The 21,273-nt window shown below is 35.7% G+C and overlaps 2 protein-coding genes across 6 annotated transcripts; one reads left to right on the top strand and one right to left on the bottom strand.

Annotated features, from left to right (window-relative positions):
- The first annotated feature begins 423 nt into the window (after positions 1-423).
- On the top strand, positions 424-4,973 carry LOC147490357 (putative inactive receptor kinase At5g58300). Of its 5 annotated transcripts, none has more exons than XM_086571578.1 (5): positions 424-657; positions 917-1,054; positions 1,153-1,213; positions 2,001-3,380; positions 4,041-4,973. In XM_086571578.1, exons 3-5 carry the CDS (start codon positions 1,177-1,179, stop codon positions 4,667-4,669), a joined length of 2,046 nt encoding a protein of 681 aa, XP_086427704.1. In that variant the 5' UTR covers positions 424-657; positions 917-1,054; positions 1,153-1,176; the 3' UTR covers positions 4,670-4,973. The 5 variants fall into 5 exon arrangements, with proteins under 5 accessions (XP_086427704.1, XP_086427705.1, XP_086427706.1 ...); XM_086571579.1 differs by having other exon boundaries at positions 466-657; positions 997-1,054; positions 1,136-1,213; XM_086571580.1 differs by having other exon boundaries at positions 517-657; positions 997-1,054.
- Positions 4,974-5,429: 456 nt separating this feature from the next.
- LOC147490356 (Mitochondrial ATP synthase D chain-related protein) lies at positions 5,430-10,066 on the bottom strand. Its single transcript, XM_086571406.1, has 6 exons — positions 9,893-10,066; positions 9,752-9,814; positions 9,606-9,665; positions 8,914-9,051; positions 7,324-7,413; positions 5,430-6,015 (listed from the first exon to the last, which is right to left on the bottom strand). Exons 1-6 carry the CDS (start codon positions 10,016-10,018, stop codon positions 5,620-5,622), a joined length of 873 nt encoding a protein of 290 aa, XP_086427532.1. The 5' UTR covers positions 10,019-10,066; the 3' UTR covers positions 5,430-5,619.
- Positions 10,067-21,273: the final 11,207 nt, after the last annotated feature.

Genomic DNA, 21,273 nt, shown 5'->3' with positions numbered 1-21,273 from the left:
TTTTGTTACTAATAAGTACGAATGTCTTTGGGCTCTTCAACGAGCACAACAAGCTTTAACCTTTATGACTTTTTGTATAATTAAATTAACAAAAAAAACTTTGAGTTGTGATATGGTGAGATTATTTTCTCTAAATTTTAGAGAAATCAAGGCAAATAGCCGTTGGATGGAGAAATTTTTTCTTGAGATCAAGATTATTGCATGGCCCACAATTGACAAACCACACCAAACCAAACCATATGATTATATCATCCAACGGCCGATATGAAATGCGCACTAAATTTAGAGAGAATGATCTCTTCTTATCATTTGCCAAAAACTTTAGTCTTACCTTTATTTTTCTGATTTAATTTAATATAATTTAAAAAGTTTTAATTAGTGGGAGGAGCATCTTTAATTTAAAAAGTTCTGACTTTCCTCCACACTCCCTGACTCATCAGTACAGTAAAGCTTAAGAGATTATTCCAGCTCAACTGCCCAAAGCTCATTTAATGCTGGATACCCAATAAGCTTCATCAACAAACAAACTAAAATAACTAACGCTCCATACTTCATTTTCAGCTCTAATCAAATTCATACTTTGAACACAAATAAATGATGTGTTGTCATTATGGGTTTCAGCTCACTGACTGCTATACTAAATATATTAGATTCAAGGTTTGTACTCTTTTTAGTTCATCATATATACTTGTCTTAAATTCTAAGGTCTCTTGTAATTTTAGCACATTATTATCTCCATGCATGCTCATAAATCAAGCCCACTGTTATTGTTATGGAGTTTATACTAATTTTAAGGCTGGGGGTTGTTGCCTGCTTCATTCGAGTTGAATTAATGCCATGTTTTTTTCACACATGCATTCACATTTCCTGCATGACTCTGCCTCTCATTATCTCATACCATGAGTTATTGTTTCAGGTTTTGCACACGTTTTAATAGCTTTAATGCTAGATCCGGAGCTTTTATATATTATTGATATATATACAATTGATGAGCAGAGTGGCGGTGGTGCTGGTGCTCAACAGACAGATCTTCAACTCTTTTTTATTGGATCTGGTTAGACTAGACTAGAGTGTTTTTTCAAGACCCTGTCTTTTTTCTTTAGTTCTGAATTAGAACCAGCTGTTTCAAATACAGATTTGTGTGCATTTCAGCTGTAATGCAGCTTCCTTCATTTGATGGATTTTGAGGAAAACCACATCAGTGTCGTCCCTGGTCAGTTCTCTTTCATTTCTTTTGTGGCAATTAGAATTTGCCATATTTTGTACCTATAGTTTTATAATTTCTTTTTGTCCTTAATTATTTTACTCCATTGGGTTCAAATTGGTTGTTGTTCTTAGATCTTCGTTATACATTTTAATATACTAGTTGCTAAGTTTGATAGACACTTACCACACAGGTGCCCGTTGCATTGCTGAGCATCTTACATAGAATACTCTTTTGGGCGTGGACTTCTTTTTTACTCTTCTTTGAAAAATAAAGGGCAAATAAAGAAGGTTTTGCTTTACTAGTAGTGAGCTTTTTCTGGCTTTTTGGACAAATGCATTACTTTTGGGATTAGAGTCTGTTAACTTTTCGAGTGTGGTTTCTAGGATATCTCAGCAAAAGAAGGTTAGATCAGTGAAGTGTTCAAAATATATTAAGGGATTAGAGAATGGTCTTTTCATGGAGTTCTTCTGCTCTATTATAAGTAAACTCTCCGGACTTTTTATGCAGAGCAGATGGATATCTATAAAAATGGTATATTTATATGATTTATTTGTGATGAGGTTCTACAGTTTTTAAGTATTGCATAAAACAAAGATATATTGATATATTATTACCTCCATTTTACCTTGCTGTATGGAGAAGCTTACTAAATAATTTTAATCCATGTGGGAATTGTTATAGTTCATGCTCAACTGCAAATATAGGATGGTTGCACCTAATTTCTGTCATTTAACCAATACTTGCTTCTTTTTAGTCAGCTGACATTATTCCGTTGCTCTTGTGAGTAAATCAGGAGAAGAACAGGAATTCCCAAAACAACTCACTCACACCCACAGTCCCTCTCATGCATGGGTTACTGGACAACTATCGATGAAACACTTATTGAGACTCAATTCCCACTATTTTACTTCTCTTTCTTTCCTTTTCACCATATTATTCTTACCAGTAGCCATTGCTAGCCTGGTCTCTGAAAAGCAAGCTCTCCTTAACTTCTCGGCTTCTGTCCCCCATGGCCGGAAACTCAATTGGACTAATGCTACCCCTATCTGCTCCTCTTGGGTTGGCATAACTTGCACCCCAGATGGCGCCCATGTGCTTGCCCTCCGACTCCCTGGTGTTGGACTCTATGGGCAGATTCCAGCCAACACTCTTGGGAAACTCGGCGCTCTCCAAACCTTGAGCCTCCGATCCAACCGCCTCACTGGAAGTCTCCCATCTGACATCACTTCCCTTCCTTCACTTCAGTATATTTTCCTCCAAAATAACAACTTCGCTGGTAATATCCCTTCTCTCCCACCTATACTAAAGGTCCTCGATCTCTCCTTCAACTCCTTCACAGGAAATATTCCTCCTACATTTCAGAACCTGACAAAACTCACTGGTTTGAGCCTCCAGAGCAACAACCTGAGTGGCCACATTCCTGATCTCAACCTTCCAAGGCTCAAACATTTAAATTTAAGTAACAATGACTTAAACGGTTCAATTCCATCATCACTAGAAAAATTCCCCAATTCTTCTTTTGAAGGGAACTCTCATTTGTGTGGACCACCTCTGCGGCCATGCTTTCCAATCTCTCCTTCACCTTCTCCTTCTGCTCCTTCCTTCCCTCCACTACCATTAGTTCCTCAGAAACATCGGAATGGTTCTAAGAAGAAAATTGGAACTAGGGCTATTATTGCTATTGCAGCTGGAGGGTCTGCCTTGCTGCTTCTCCTAGCACTGGTCATTTTAGTCTTTTGTTTAAAGAAGAGAGATAGAGAAGGCGGACATGTGTTGAAAGGGAAGGGAACTGGTGGTGGAAGGCACGAAACACCTAAAGAAGAGTTTGGGAGTGGAGCTCAGGAAGCTGAGAAAAATAAGTTGGTTTTCTTTGAAGGTTGTTCCTTCAACTTTGACCTTGAGGACCTATTGAGGGCTTCAGCCGAAGTCTTGGGTAAAGGGAGTTATGGGACAGCATATAAGGCTGCGTTGGAGGAGGGGACAACAGTGGTGGTCAAGAGGTTGAAAGAAGTTGTGGTGGGAAAGAGGGAGTTTGAGCAGCAGATGGAAACAGTGGGGAGGGTTGGACAGCACCCGAATGTTGTTCCTCTTCGTGCTTACTACTACTCCAAGGATGAGAAGCTCCTTGTCTATGACTATGTTGCAGCTGGCAGCTTGTCCGCGCTTTTGCATGGTAAGTACTACCTATTATTAACTATTAACTTCTTCTTTTTTGAATCAGTTAGGGGTTAAGGCAGACAGCTATATGTATGATTAAAATCAGAGCATGAAGCTTACATCTTATAATATATTCCTAAATTAAAATCAAGGCAGACCCCTGCCCGTTCTTAACTTAGTTTATGAACGTATCCAAGTCTGCCTATGAGCTAAGCTACTTACCACCTATTAAGTACCAACTGCATAAATAATGTAATCAGCTTTAGTGTTTCATGTGGCACTCACAAGATACAGACGCATTGTCCTAGAAGCACCAAAAGTTGGACGAACTTGAATACCAGAATAAGGGTATGATGCATGATCCTATAAAAGGAATCAGCATGCATGGGACCCTATCAGGAAGATACTCTATCTAGTCTTCATCCTAAGAAAACTTGGCTGATCCTAATTGAATTTTAATGATAACTATCCACGTTATCACAGTGTAGTATCAACTTGTAGAGTCTTCATGCTGTAGAGTGCATCACATGTGTATCTATCTTCCCATATGCCTCTCTGGCTCTCTGCCCTATCACCTTATTGTATCATAACCACTGTCAGGCATTTCTTATCTTAATATCCAAGCAATATAGTTTTTAGCCTTACTCTGATCTCTCAGTTACCAACTCCATAACAGGAAGCAGGGGTACTGGAAGAACTCCACTAGACTGGGACTCTAGGGTGAAGATCTCTCTTGGAACTGCAAGGGGCATTGCTCACATTCACTCCACCGGTGGTGGCAAATTCAGCCATGGAAACATAAAGTCCTCCAACGTCCTGTTGAACCAAGAGCTTGATGGCTGTGTATCAGATTTCGGTCTGACTCCACTTATGAACTTCCCTGCCACACCATCTAGAAGTGCAGGATATCGTGCCCCAGAAGTGATTGAAACCCGCAAACCAACGCAAAAATCTGACGTTTATAGCTTTGGAGTTCTACTTCTTGAGATGCTGACTGGCAAGGCCCCGCTGCAGTCACCAGGGCGTGATGACATAGCCGATCTCCCACGGTGGGTCCAGTCAGTTGTCAGGGAAGAGTGGACTGCAGAGGTTTTTGATGTCGAGCTGATGAAGTTTCAAAATATTGAAGAAGAAATGGTTCAGATGCTGCAAATTGCCATGGCCTGTGTTGTGAAAGTGCCAGACATGCGACCTAAGATGGATGAAGTTGTTAAAATGATTGAGGAAGTTCGGCAATCCGACTCGGAGAACCGACCTTCCTCTGAGGAGAACAAGTCCAAGGATTCGACTATGCAAACCCCATGATCTTGAAATTTGTTTGTTGTCTCATATCTGATTACAGTTGTGATTATTAGGAATTCATAGTGGCAATATCAAAATCTGTGAAGCAAAATATGAATAGATATCTGAATAGTGCCATTTTTTTAATTATGAACTGTGCTGTGTGTCATGTTCTTTCTTTGGAGGTTCAGCATCAAAATTTGTAATTATGAACCTTGCCATTTGTGTTTGGCAAGGTTTTCCCTTCAAAATTTGTTGTAACAACCATTCTTTGCCCATGGTTGATTGGTGGATGATTTTGTTACAAATAATCTGTTGATTTTGCGAATCAATGAGTATGTATTTTTATCTTCACGAGGACAGCCAGCCGACGGTGACAATTGTCATCCGTAGACTTGTTAGAATTGATCCCATGACCCTGAACTTAGACTCACGTCTGATGATGAGCCACTGCAGAACTTCGATAACTGTGTATGAATTCCCGGAAATACAGTGCAGAATAGAAGCAAAAATTCATTAGGCGAGACCAGTATATCATCTGGCAAGAGTGCAAGACCCTATGTTCCGAGATGTTCCAAGTTAAAGTTTAAAGGATAGGGCTTTCGGCCGAAGATTTATAAACAAGCCGATCCTGTATAACAATGACAGTCGAATTAAGATTATCCTATTCAATGTAGGATATCTGGATTCTGGACCAAACTGAATTAAGTTTCAGATAAAAACAAGATTGGATTTTCTTTTTGCCTTTTCCTTTGGCAGAAGAGTGAAGAAAAGATAAACTCAATTAACAGCAAATATCTAATTAGATTATCTAACTTTATCAAATCGTATTTATATGAAAACACATCACATTGTTTCTACCTCCCACCTCAACGAGGAGCCCATTTGGGCAGGTAACCAAAGTGAACTTTTTAACAAAAGAAACATGAGATCATAAATAGATAATTCTAATTTCACGCCCAAAAAATTAACAGCTATTTTCCAGAACTTGAATTGCTATTTTTTACCAAATCAGCACCACTCACATATCTAGCAAAGAAGGATATCAAACGGAAAGGAGCCCCAGTCAACGGAGCATCTGTAATTGGAACATCAACCTCATTTGCATCTTGTACCTCCACCTCCCGGATTTCATTCTCATTCAGAGGAATCTGCACAATCTCTTCAGTTTCACCTGCTTCCTGATAATCTTCTGTGTTAATTTCTTCGAACTTTTTAGGAGCTGAGTCTGCATGATCAACTGCTATGCCCTTCTCTTTCATCTGAATACTGGCTGGAAAATCCACCATTTCTTCCAATTTTGACATTTCACAAAACTCAGGAATACCATTATCTACAATAGCAGTTTCTTGTACCTCTGGGTCCAATCCCTTCATTGAAACACGGCCAGCAGTTATACATTGCTGATTAAACTTAATGCACAATTCATTCACCTAGGCACACGTGACATATATTCAAACTGGATTGTATAAGCAAAATCCTTCATGCCTAAACTTATATAAAGTTCAAACATTTTAGTCCACACTACTCATCGACAAATTAGAGGCTTAGACAAACCACTTGTTCTAGCTAGCATATGCTTTTTGGATCCAACTGATACTTCATTAAGTATCTAACATGCACAGTGGGAAAAAGCAAGCAAGAGCTTCCATGAACTCATTGGGACTTAGAAGAACCACTAGCTTTTGGAGGTCTGCTAACTAGGTCTATTCAAATGTATGGGAAGACCTGATCATAAAACTGCAAACAAGCATGATCATCAATATAAAGAACGTGATCTTTATCAACATTATTGGGATTAAGAACCTGATCTACTAGGCAACACAAGCAAATGTATAAAGCACAGAATCGCAGAGTAATGGTTCCCAATTTTCTGAGCATCTTACCTTTTGCTATCATGTGGCTTTGTGGCTGGAAAGGAACAGGAGACACTTTGATGGATGTGTGATGACTAGGGCACAGGTGATTGTAGAAATCAAGGGATTCGTCTTTCTCTGGTCGAAGTTCTGGGAAGAGTGGACATATACATCGTTCGAGGACCTTATGTTCAGATGGGATTCCTTGCTCGGCCATGGATGACTGCATCCCTTTGTTTTAGTTTTCTCTAATAGTCATAGTTTCTTTTTTCTAGTATCGATTTTGTATCTGTCTTTTCCTTTGTTGTATCTGAGTGGGATATCTCATCCTACGAACTTTGACTTTATGATTATATATATATACACATTACATTTTACCGATAAAAAAAAAAAAAATCTGAGCATAGTTGAATTAAGTCTCACTAGCTTACATGGATAATCCACTGACTTAGATATTTGCATTGATGACCATAAAATATTAATATCAGTTATCTACTCATGTCTCCTAATAGAACACCTAAACTAAACAGCACGTACCCATCGATGGCAAATCAGACCATCTAAGAATTCAAAAATCAACATATGCAGAATTGCAGATAGACTACGTATATTATTCGACTGGTTGCATCACTGACTCGTACATTTGCATTGATGACCATAACATATTAATATCAGTTATTTACTTATGTCTCCTAATGGAACACCTAAACTAAACAGCACATACCCATCGATAGCAAAAGATCAGTTTAAGAATTTAAAAATCAACACATGCAGATAGACTATGTATGCTATTCAAATGGTTGCGTCACAAGGTGGTCTTACCTTTTGAACAAGCTCTGCATTTTCTGTAATCAGCTTCTCCACTAGTATGCTTGCTGGTTCGATCTGAGCAGTTGCATCCTTATCCTTTTCCTGAATTATAACAAAAAGATTTGAAGTGTGATTTTAAATGCAAAAGTTAAAACAAATGCAGCCTAATACTCACAGGGGCATCTTTCCCTTTGTTTTTCTTGTTGATTGGCAAAATAATCTGCCTTAACACCCCCCCCCCCCCCCAACACACACAAGTAAAAGTGGCAATTGAAGCAATGTTTCCTAATTCCCCTAATCAGTTAAGCACCCCCTCCGTTCCCCAAATAAACGTGGAAAGCCATTCAATGACGTTGGGCATAACCCCCAAGGTATGACCAGTTGTCCCTTAACACCTTCAACAATCTATTACCATGTAACGCACCAATATATGTCCAGAACAGAATATGTGGATAGAAATACTGTAATTATTATGTTTCTTTCCATAGTCAACCCCTCCAATGCAATGATAAATTCCTAGCTTCCTTCTTGACTCTTCCCATTTTAGAAGAAATTAGATTGGAAACAAAAGTTGTTTCACTAGTAGCATTTTAGCGCCATCTCAGTTCAGACAAGCTTCTACAACCGCATAATGCTTGTGTAGAAGTAAGCATTAGCTACCTAAAAACCAAAAGAGTGCCTGAATTTTAAGAAACAGCGGTTGCATCCTCATATCCTTTTCCTGAATTATAACAAAAATATTTGAACATTTCCAAGAGTGATTTTAAATGCAAAAGTTAAAACAAATGCAGCCTAATACTCACAAGGGCATCTTTTCCTTTTGTTTTTCTTGTTGATTGGCAACCCCCCCCCCCCCTTTAATCAGTTAAGCACCCCTCCGTTCCCCAATATATTATCAACTTCAATTCTAACTTTAAGATAACATTTGAAGGTGTTCTTCTCTTGTTGTGTCGTTGCTAGTATTGATGTAGCAGTTGTAATTCCTTGTAATTCTAATCACCTATTAGGGTCTAGGGTGGCACTAGTCACTTGGTATTGTAAAGCCTTTAGTTAGGCTGTCAGGCTCACTCCCTCACAGCCACATCATGAACTATATTTGGGAGTATTGCAATGGTTTCTACAAGTAATACAGGCTGGGACCCCCCTACCTGTAGCTTTTTCACCAAAAAAAACTTGAAAAAGTTAATAAATAAAAGTAGAAAATAACTAGATAAATAAATAAATCAATCAAATGACAGTCGGGAAACAGAGTAGAACCAGACGGTGTACACATACGTAAGAACAGATGACCTACTCAGAGAATCCACCACGACATCTCAAACTCAAAAGACTCTATAAACAAAGTTTATTTGGATGAAATAACCGAAAAGGTCACCAATCAGATTAGATTTAGTCAAAATTCCTCTTTGAACAAGAAATCTTCTACAGAGGCCAGCAGACAAATGCCACCAACTAGCCATCACATGCTACGGTACCAAATATAGATTTTGCAGGAACACAGCTAAGATGAGACTAGAGAATAAGAGTCTTCTCTACAGCAGTAGAATAACATAAAATGACCAGTGATGGCACCCACGGAAACTTGAAAAGAGGAACACTTACAGTTTTTGTAGTTGAGGGCGCAGATAAAGAGCATTTATCTTCAAGATGTTGAACCTGTGATTGCAGATACGATATGGTCTCCATTAACTGTTGGTTCTCTTGTAGAAGACTGTCCCTGGATTCTTGCAACACCTTCACCTGCCAAGCTTTGTTTTCAATACCCGTTTCAGAGGCATTGACAATTTCACGGTATACTTTTAAAGTGATGGTAAGAAAACCGTAAATGCAAACAAATTAGAAGCTACAAATTTGAGGGTACTTGCAGCTTCTCTGGAGATTTTGTGGTGAACCACCTACTAGGACAGCCAAAGCCCTTGAATCACCTCATATTAAGTTCTATTCTCACCAGCAAACTTTTAAAATGATATCCACCGAAGCCTGTGTGTATTGTAAGTCTCCAGTAGCTCATCTGGTTAAGGCCCTCGTGGTTGTATCAGGAGGTCCTAGGTTTGGAGGAGGGGGAGTCATTTCTTTACACCTAGTTGCTTGTACGCAACGTCCTCTATTATAAAGAGGTATTTAAGTTTTTTGATATTCAGGTCAGTGGAAGTTTTTGTTGTATTCCTTAGTGGTTTAACATGGTCTTTTCTCACCTTTAAACCTAGGATTACAAACAGCTTACACAATGCTATATAAAAAAGGTATTTAATGTTTCTAGATAAAGTCCCTCCAGTGGAGGCAATGAGCCATACCTGAGCCTGTACTTCCATTTGATATATAGTCATTTTAGCAATTGTTTCCTTCAATACATTCTGTCAAATCCAACATGATTTGAAACCTTAAAGAAATTGAAATAAACACAGTTAATATTAAAAAAAAAAAAAAAAAACATGATTACCTCTTCTAAGACCGAAAACTCCTTGTCATTCTCTAATTGTTTGATTCTATTAGCTAAGCTGGCCTGGCAATTAAAAGGGAAAAATAGTTAGTATATAAAAGTAAAAAAAAAAAAAAAAAAAAAAAAACATGAAAAATGTACCATTCCGTCAGAGTGATCGACAGAAGAGAGTGTTGCATCTCCATTGGTAGATTTAGAATCTGGGTGGGGTGGGGGTTGTTTGTTTTTCTTTTTCTTGTTCTTCTTTTTCTTCTTCTCCTCCTCCATTTATTATACAAACCGATATTCAAAATCAATATTAAAAACGATGCCAGAGAATTAATAAATATATACCGAGATTTGGAATTTATATTAAATAGACCTTCAGAGGATTGGGCTTTTAGTTGGGGATCGGCCCATCTTCAGATTGTTTATTATTATTATTATTAAACAAATTGTTACGAGGAAAGTAAGATTAAGATTACTACTTTCAAATAATCTATTAATAAGTATATATAAATGTTTAAATCTATGTTATCAACTTCCAACACTAATCTTTATGGTAATATTATCACATCATCAACTCCTATTAAAACAGGAATTTATCTTTTATTAAAAAAGTAAATTCTAGTACTTCTAATTTAAATGGGAATAATTTTTCTATTATAATAGAAATTTCTCAGGTATTGAAAGAAAAAAAATAGCACTTCTAATTAAGATGAGAATCATTATCCTATTAAAAATGAGAAACACACTTTTAAATTAAAACGGGATCCCTCCCCTAATTAAAAAATGAGTTTTTAAAACTTAATTAAAACAATTTGTTATAAAATTAAAATGGATTAATGACGAAAACAATAATCATGATTTGTTACGATTGTTGAGCAAGTTTTAAAAAGAGTCGGTGCGTATGCACAGGTCTACTTTCTAGTCTATTCATATAATAGATCCCCGCATAAAAGGTTAGGAGCGATTTTGGTGGGAAAGAAAAATTAATAAATCAAATATGATATTACTACAAAAACATTTGTGGATAATATATACTAACAAAAACATATATCGTTCGAGGACAAAATCTCGCTAGATTTGTGGCTACATACAATGTGGTGAAAAAGATATACGTACATCATCTCCCTCGATCCGAAAGTCTAAGGATAAAATAGTTTATTTAAACTTCTATTGTTTACAAATAAAGGGGAGAATGTTAAAATTATCACACTAATTCATTTCAAACGCACTAGTAAAAGACAACTCTGCATGGAGGGATTCATCTTGCAGAATCCAGAAAATGTAACTTCAAACCAGATTTGCAAGAAACAAACATAAAATCCTAAAACGATGTTCCCTCCTAATTTCAGTTCTACTTCCAATGTCTAAATTCAACGTCACAAGACCAACAACCAAACTTCTTTTTTACCAAACTCCACTCTCGGGAGATTTATGTTTTAATAGGAGATGAGGTGGAATTTTAATAGAGCTCGAAAAATACCCCTTGTAGGCCCGTGCATATGCACCGGCTCTTTTGAAAACATTTATATTTTTTTTAGAAAATTGGGACTACCGTTTTAATTTTATAACAAATTGTTTTAAATTAAGTTTTAGAAACCCATTTTTTCAATTGGGAGAGAGATTATATTTTAATAGGATAAATATTTCAATTTTAATTAGATACACTAGATTTTCGCTTAATTTTCAATAGGGAAGGAATTATCATTTTAATAGGAGAAGGATTTCCGCTTTAATTAAAATTGCTAGGATTTGTTTTAATAGGAGAAGAATTCTCGTTATAAATAGAAGATAAATTCCCTTTTTTCAAATAGGAGAGAAATTTTTGTTTTAATAGAAGATGATGTGGAATTTTAATAGAGCTCGAAAAATGCCCTTTGTGGGAGCTTTAATATTAAGACTAGCTTGTAGGTCCGTGCATACGCACCGACTTTTTTGAAAACATTAAAAAAAAATAGAAAATTGATACTACAGTTTTAGTCGCTAACCCGTTTTAATTTTTTAACAAATTATTTTAAATGAAGTTTGAAAAACCGGTTTTTTCAAGTGGGATAGAGATCATGTTTTAATAGGAGAATAGTTTCCGTTTTAATTAAATATGCTAGATTTCCTCTTTAATTATAAGTGTTAGAATTTGTTTTAATATGAGATAAATTATGAATTCCCGTTGTAAAAAAGGATTCCCGTTTTTCCATTTTAATAGGAGAGAAATTTCCGTTTTAATAGGAGATGACGTGGAATTTTAATATAGCTCGAAACATACCTGTCACACCCCGAATTTCGACAGAATTTGGAAAAACAATATTTGTTCCCGACTCGATCTTCGAGGTGTGACGCACTCTCAACTCCCAAAAACCTATAAACAGTTTAAATATGCGGATAATTAAAAACCAATAAAAATTTTAAACTTAAACCAAAGTCATCTTCATTACAAAAATTTACAAATAAGATTAGGTTACAAATCTCTTTTCAATAACTCTTCATTTAAATACAACTGAAAATATAAAACAACATTTGTCTCAACTAAAAATCTATTACACCTTAAGGAAAAACAAAACATATCCTGAATGCGACGCTAATGCAAACCACAAGCAGCAACCAACCTTCTTCAATATGAAACCTATCAAGACTTATCAACTATGTTCATTTAATGAACATACCCGATAAGCAAACATGCAAATCGGGTGACATTATAAAAATGCTGGTGTGAAGACTCTAAAATATAATATATATTTATATATATATTTACACACTAAATAAGGCGAGTTAGTTCCTCCACAGAAGCCTTTTAACATCCAACGAATAATACAACATCTTTAAGTACCATAATTAAGGCGGCGGTAGTTCTTATTTGAATTTTTAGCTTTTCCGACAATAATACAAAGGCATTTAGTTCCTCCACGTAGTTTTAGGTTCTAACTAAACTAATAAACTGACCAAACATATTCTATACTTACCGCATTTTCATGCTCAATTCTGAGGGGTCGCGTCTGCGCACAAGTAATTAGTTTGACCCACCCTTATGGAAAACCATATACAATCATCTGTCTAAAGATATATCATTAACCAACATATTACCAAGATTATATTAATTAAGGCTTTCTTTGTGTGTCCCTAAAATCACGTCGTATCTATGTCTTACCTAGTTTCCATGTCTACCACAATCGCTTCCCAACGCCGAACATATACATCCACATGCCTCCCCTTACATAATGAACCACTCCGTGCGTAACTACCCTGAGCGGGATGCCGCACACCAGGTAACCCTCACATGAAAGTCATTATGTAACTACTGCCACTATTCGGCATAAAATATCGCGTGTCTCGTTCTAATTTTGCGAACGGAATAATTAAACCACCATTCGGCTACGATTGCTCAACACATGGGTCAATCAACATCTTATATATACACCCTATACAAGGGCCAATCATATCACATACGCCCATCACAAGGGCCAAATCCTCTGAGTTGTGGTAGCTAGGTTATAGGATTTTCGTTACGTAATTTATTCAGGTGTCATACATAAATATCTCATAATCATTTCACTATATCACGTGCATGTCAAATATTGCACTAAGCCAAATATATTTAGAATTATCTCAATACATCTCATAACAACTTTTATTCTTTCACGTGCCAATATATTTTTGCACTACGCCACAATTCCGTGGGAAATATCCACAAATACTCTACTAGCATCTCACAGATAAAATAATGGAGTGTTTATACATTTATTTCTCCAAAACTATTGCATTTAATATATATATATCCCAAGATGTTATATAATGTCACAATTACTTCAAACATATCGCATAACATTTTTATAGCGTTTTAGGAATATTATATCTCCTAAAGTTTCTATCTCGTCACGTGTCAAAAATACACAACCTCAACGTCAAATCTATATAAGATACTGACAAACAAGTTTATACAAGTGTCACCAACATCCTATCGTCGGATTGGTCCATAAAATTCAATCTATAATAGTTTGGAAAAAGTCAACAGTCAACGGTCAACGGTCAAAGTCAACACGTCATTGTCAAAGTCAAAGTCAAACTGTCATTTCCATGTTCAACAGGTTCATGGTCATGGCCATGGTTCATGGCTAAGGTCAAAGGTGCATGACTCATGGGCTCATGGTTAAGGTCATGGTTCGAACCCACTAGCCAAGCCCAAACCCAAACCTTATAACCCAAAAGTCTAAACTGTTGAAAGACCCATTTGGATCTCTATTAAGTCCTATAGACTGGCCCCAAACAATATTAGAAATTGGCCCGAAAACTAAAACAAAACCGGGCCCAAACAAAACAAATGAAACTGGCCCATAGAACTTAAAACTAAAACTGGTCCAAAACTTAATTACACTGATCCGGCCCAACAACTAATATCAAAACTGGCCCAAAACTAAAATAGATTTTTGGCCCAAACAAAACCAACTAAGGCCCAGCAAAACAAAACCCATTGGCTTTGGCCCAAGCCCAAGCCCGACCACACCATCAAGTTGTCTTCTCCTTCACCCCCACTACCACCCACGGATTGAATTCGGCCACCACTGCGTCCTCCCCCTTAACCCCGGTTTTAATCCCCATAAAACCCCCTTAAACTTTAATTAAAGCCCCAACTCGATTTATTAACTCCATCTCCTACCTCCAAACTAGATCTAGATAAATTCCCACCGCCATTAACGCCTCTCGAAGCTTCCAACAACTCCTATTCGACCGCCCTCACCCACTCAAACACACCCCCCTTCAACCCATTATCAATCAACCAACAAAATCAACAAAAAACAGTTAGAATTAATTTATTGGAGGACGTCTGGGGGTGCCGCCATTAATGGAGCTTCGAGCTTCTTGAACTCTTTCCGGCACCCATTCGGACCCCTCATTCCAACCTCAATACCCAAACTCAAACCAACCAATTAAACATCACTACAACCACCATAGTTCAAAATAAAAGCGGACCCGGCGGCGCCATTGGACGACCGTCGAGCTTGAAGCGACTCCTCACAACCGATTCTAAACCCACATCACCCACCAAAACAATCAACTGATTTAGGTGCGTACCGCTTCCTCCAAATCGCGACCACCAATCGAAACCAACCACACACCAAACACAATATAACATAATAATAAAGGTTCAAATAGAAATCTTGGCGATTTCTTTTTGTTGGACTCGGACGCGCCATTGGCGTTTTTCGAGCCAGCGACCCAATAAGCTGCAACAGTTCAAATAATAACTCAAAACAATATACCGATATTTAACTAGTTTACTAATAACGAGACATGACGAAGAAGAATGAACAATAAAACTGTTTCTGTATATCGGTGAAGTAGAAAAACTAACTACTCACCTGTATTAAAACTCAACTCGACGAATCCCTCATCGTCCGAATCGTCATTTATTTCAACTATTTCGAGCAAACAAGCCGCCTCCATTTTAATTATATTTTATTCTCTAAAAACCATATTCTCTAGAACAATATGATTATATACTTGGGTTTGAAACTCAAGCCCAATATAGACTCGGGCCCTGAAATCAGGCCCACATATCCCAAATCCAATCTAGCGACTTTTAAATAAATAATTTAATTAATTAATTAATAAATAATTACTTATTTTAAATACGGGCGTTACAATACCCTTGTGGGAGCTTTAATATTAAGACTAGCTTGTAGGCCCGTGCATACTAGGGGTGAGAATTTGGCCCTAACGACCTAACCGATACGACCCGGCCGACCCTAAAGCCCCTATAAAGCCCTCACAACTAAAGCCCTCCACGAGTTTAGAGGGCGGGGCTAGAGGCTAAGGTTTGAAACATAGGCCCGACCTTAATTCAGCCCTAACCAAGTCCTAGTTATAGTTTTACATTTTCACTATAAATAAACGTACCATAATTGTCCAACTATTTGTTAAATATTGTAAATTAAAATAACATTGTCCTTTGTAATTTATCACTTACACCCAAGGGTACTTCCAATAACTTGTCTTATATAACAAAAACTTGTCAACCTATCTAGCAGCCATGAAAAACAATGAGCACTAGCCTAATAAAAAAATAAGACTTTATTCCTTTGATTATCAAATCAAAGTCTAAAACTTATTATTCTCAATTTATTTTTCCACTTACTTCTTATAAATTATATTTTTATTCGCATCCAAACCAAGTCTAGAACTAAAGGTTTCCGTCCACACCATTAAAGCGAAATACAGAGCAGACATTTGTAACACAGAAACCAAAAAAAACAATCTTTGTCTGAAAAATGGCATTTGTAAAACGAATAAAATATATAGGCTCGACCCTAAAACCCGGCCCTAAAGCCTTTAAAGAGGGCTTAGGGTAGGGTCAGGGCTTGAGATTTAGATTTGTGACCCGACCCGATCCGACCCGACCCTATGATGACTTTAGGGCCGGGCCGACTCGACCTTAATATCTAAAGGGCTTTTAAATATTTAGGGCCGGGCTAGCCCGACCCGGCCCATTGCCCACCCCTAGTGCATACGCACCGGCTTTTTTGAAAACATTTAGATTTTTTTTAGAAAATTGAGACTACCGTTTTAGTCGCTAACCCGTTTTAATTTTATAATAAATTGTTTTAAATAAAGTTTTAATTAAATTTTAAAAACCTGTTTTTTTAGTTGGGAGAGATATCATGTTTTAATAGAAGAATAATTTCCGTTTTAATTAGATATGCTAGATTTTCTCTTTTCAATAGGGGAGGAATTCTCATTTTAATAGGAGAATGATTATCGCTTTAATTAGAAGTGTTAGAATTTATTTTAATAGGACAGGAATTCCCGTTATAATAGGAAATAAACTTCTGTTGTAAATATATATATCGTTTTTCAAATAGGATAAAAAAATTCCGTTTTAATAGGAGATGACGTAGAATTTTAATAGAGCTCAAAAAATACCCCTTATGGGAGCTTTAATATTAAGACTGCTTTGTAGGCCCGTGCATACGCACCGACTATTTTGAAAACATTTAGATTTTGTTTAGAAAATTAAGACTACCATTTTAGTCGCTAACCCGTTTTAATTTTCTAACAAATTGTTTTAAATTAAGTTTTAAAACCCCGTTTTTTCAATTGGGAGAGAGATTCTATTTTAATAGGAGAATGATTCCCGTTTTAATAGATTTTTCCTTCATTTTCAATAGAGATGAATTCTCATTTTAATAGGAGAATGATTACTACTTTAATTAGAAGTGTTATAATTTGTTTTAATAAGATAATAATTCACGTTATAATAGGAGATGAATTCCCATTGTAAAAAAAGATTTCCGTTTTTCAAATAGGAGAGAAATTCCGATTTTAATAAGAGATGATGTGGAATTTTAATAGAGCTCGAAAATCATTTACCCAAAAATCATTAAATAAAGTTTTAATTAAGTTTAAAAAACCTGTTTTTTTCAATTGGGAGAGAGATCATGTTTTAATAGGAGAATATTTTTCGTTTTAATTAAATATGCTAGATTTTCCCTTTTCAATAGGGGATGAATTCTCGTTTTAATAGGATAATGATTCCCGCTTTAATTCGAAGTGTTAGAAATTGTTTTAATATGAGAGAAATTCCCGTTATAATAGGAGAGGAATTCCCTTTGTAAAAAAGGATACCCGTTTTTCAAATAGGAGAGAAATTACAGTTTTTATAGGAGAGAAATTCCTGTTTTAATAGGAGATGACGTGGAATTTTAATAGAGCTCGAAAAATACTCTTTGTGGGAGCTTTAATATTAAGACTAGCTTGTAGGCCTGTGCATACGCACCGGCTCTTTTGAAAACATTTATATTTTTTTTATAACTGGTTGACTACCATTTTAGTAGATAACCCGTTTTAATTTTTTAATAAATTGTTTTAAATTAAGTTTTAATTAAGTCTTAAAAATCCGTTTTTTCAATTGGAAAAGATATTTTGTTTTAATAGGAGAAGGATTCCCATTTTAATTAGGAATTCCCATTTTTCAAATATGAGATAAATTCTCGTTTTAATAGGAGATGATGTGGAATTTTAATAGAGCTCGAAAAATACCTCTTGTGGGAGCTTTAATATTAAGATATACATATAGATATAGATATAGATTTATTTACTCAAAATAATATTACATTTTTCTTAATGGGCCATAAATGCTCATTACATTTCTAAATCTTGATGCACTCTTCAATGCCCAACAAAATAATTTTCTAGCACTTCTAATTTAAATGGAAATAATTTTCTTATTATAATAGAAAATTTTCTCCTATTGAAAAAGAAAAATCTAGCATTTCTAATTAAGATGAGAATCATTCTCCTATTAAAAACGATAATCACACTTTTAAATTAAAACGGGATCTCTCCCCTAATTAAAAAACGAGCTTTTAAAACTTAATTAAAACAATTTGTTAGAAAATTAAAACGAATTAGCGATGAAAACAAAAATCATTATTTGTTACGATTGTTAAGCAAGTTTTTAAAAGAGTCGGTGCGTATGCACGGGTCTACTTTATAGTCTATTCATACAATAGATCTCCGCATAAAAGGTTAGGAGCGATTTTGGTGGGGAAGAAAAATTAATAAATCAAATATGATATTACTACAAAAACATTTGTGGATAATATATACTAACAAAAACATATATCGTTCGAGGAAAAAATCTCGCTAGATTTGTGGCTACATACAATGTGGTGAAAAAGATATACAACATCTCCCTCTGAAAGTCCGAAAGTCTAAGTATGAAATAATTTATTTAAACTTCTATTGTTTAGCACACACTAAACATAGTATAGTGTATTATTATAATTTATTTACTTAACATAATCTTACATTTTTCTTAATGGGCCATAAAGGCTCATTACATTTCTAAATCTTGATGCACTCTTCAATGCCCAACAAAATGCCAACCAGGAAAGTCCTAGTTCCAACCACTAGGTGTATGTAGCAAAGCTGGCGGAGAAGGGGGTAAGGGGGTGCACACGGCTCACCCTCAACTTTCCGAAAATAAAAAATATATGGTATCAGTAGAACCAAAAAAAAAAAAAAAAAAAAAACAAAAAAAAAAAAAAAAAAAAAAAACGCTAGAAACCCAAACAAAAGAAACCCCTTACTTACTCCACTTCTCCTCCCTAACTCCCTCATTATTTTTCTACTAAAAGGTTTCTACTCTTCTTGACTTCTTGTGGAGTAACTAGGTAAGACTCACATTGTTTAATTTATTGTTTTCTTTTTTATCTTTTTGTACTGATTTCTAGACCATATTATTTAATGGCAACTCTTACTTATTTTCTTGTTGTGAATTCACTAAATACTTAGGTTTACAATTGTAAAGGCAATTTGTTGGTTGTCTATTCTAGTTAATTAGGTATATTTTTTGTTGTATTTAAGAGTTTTTTTAGGGGAGTCAATGTGTTTTAGTGTTAACTATGGTTGTCATTATTGCAACTGCCGACTGAGACCTAGGTGAGTTTAATTAAATGGTGGATTTTACTTTTTTTAGTCAATAGAGATTGTGTTAGGGACTTAGGGATGAGTTTTTATGGCAGATGCAAGATCCCGTATTGATATTTTTTATGAAGATTGAAGGTGTTCCAACCCATGCTAGGGTGTTGGAAAATAATTTGTAAATAGGTCCTTATATGCGGATATGATAACTTTTGATTAAAAGGTTGTGGAAATGGACTCGTTACTTTCGTTAGTGAAGTAAACTCGTATGTGATCTTGGTTAATGGGACGTTTGGTAGTTTATGTAGGTATTCAAGAAGAAAGAAATTTGCAAGTGATCTTGTTCTACTAGTGCTTTTGTCACAAAATTTCGGCGAATTGGAAAAACATTATTTGTTCCCGACTCTTCGATCTAGGGTGACGACTCTCTCAACTTCCAAAACCCATAAAAAGTTTTAAATATGTGGATAATTAAAACCAATAAAATTTCAATTAAACAAATGTCCTCTTCATTACAAAAATTTACAAATAAGATTAGGTTACAAATCTTTTCAATAACTCCTTATTTAAAATTACAAATGAAAGTACAAATACATTGTCTAGGAAAATCTATATCACCTTAAGGGAAAACAAAATACATTAGAAATGCAATGCTAACGCAAACCCACACGTGTTATAACCTTCTTCAACACTTATCAAAACTTATCAACTATGTTCATTGAATGAACACACCCGATAAGCAAACATGCAAAATCGGTCAACATTATAAACAATGCTGGTGTGAGTAGTCCTAAAATACAACATATAATATACATATATATACACAATCCATACGGCAGTTAGTTCCTCCACCGAGGCGCCTTAACTTTCAACGACTAATACAACATCCTTAAGTACAATAATCTAGGCAGGTAGTTCCTCCACTGAGGCGCCTTAATTTCCCACTAACCACACAACAAACTATACGCATCATAAATAAGGCATTTAGTTCCTCCACGAGGCGCCTTAGGTTATAACTAAACTACTAACCAGCCAAACATATACAATCATCTATCTAGAGATATATTATTTACCAACATATTACCATAATTATATTAGTTTAGACTTTCTTTGTGTGTCCCTAAAATCACGTCAGATCTATGTCTTACCTAGTTTTTTCCGGGCTACCACAATCGCTACCCAACTTAACATGTACATCCATATGCCTCCCCTTACATAATGAACAACTCCGTGCGTAACCACCCACGGCGGGATGCCGCGACACCGTAAATCCTCACACGGAAGCAATTATGTAAGTAATGCCACTATTCGGCATAAAATATTAGCATCATCGTTCTATTTTGCGAACGGAATAATCAAACCACTATTTCGGTTTCGCCGGGGAGGGCTATTCAAATTTTCTTGAAACGCCAGAAGGGACCTCGAAGGCCATTGATTAACTGAAAAAAAAGGGCCAATCACATGAGTTGTGGTAGCTAGGTTATAGGATTTTCGTTACGTAATTTATTCAAGTATCATACATTAATGACTCATAATAAATCCACTATATCACGTGCAGGTCAATTGCCTTATTGCACTAAGCCACAATATATAGAAATATCTCAATATATCTCATAACTATTTTCATACTTTCACGTGTCAATATATTATTGCACTACACCACACTCCCGTGGGCAAATATTCACCAATACTATGCTACCTCATAGTAGCATCTCACATATATAATAATGGAGTATTTATACATTTATGTCTCTAAAACTATTCCATTTAATATATATATCCCAACATATATATGTTTTACACACTACTCACGTCAAATCTTAATTAGATAATGACAACTAGATTTATATCAGCTTCCACAGCATTTCCACATTTAATTTGTCCATACCATTTACAACATAAAATGTAGCACAATTATACAGTCTACAATCCACAATCAAAGCCCTATATATATATGTTTTACACACTACTCACGTCAAATCATAATTAGATAATGACAAACAACGTTATATAATGTTCGACAATATTTTATTACTATATTAGTCCATATAATCAAATATGTGAAAAATTAGAAAAGTCAACATTTTATAGTCAACGGTCAAAGGTCAAAGTCAACCGTCAAT

The sequence above is a fragment of the Coptis chinensis genome, chromosome 7 (assembly GCF_015680905.1).
Source record: "Coptis chinensis isolate HL-2020 chromosome 7, ASM1568090v1, whole genome shotgun sequence".
Lineage (NCBI taxonomy): Eukaryota > Viridiplantae > Streptophyta > Magnoliopsida > Ranunculales > Ranunculaceae > Coptis > Coptis chinensis.
The sequence above is the reverse complement of the archived record's forward strand: the minus strand, read 5'-3'. Positions and strand labels throughout refer to the sequence as shown.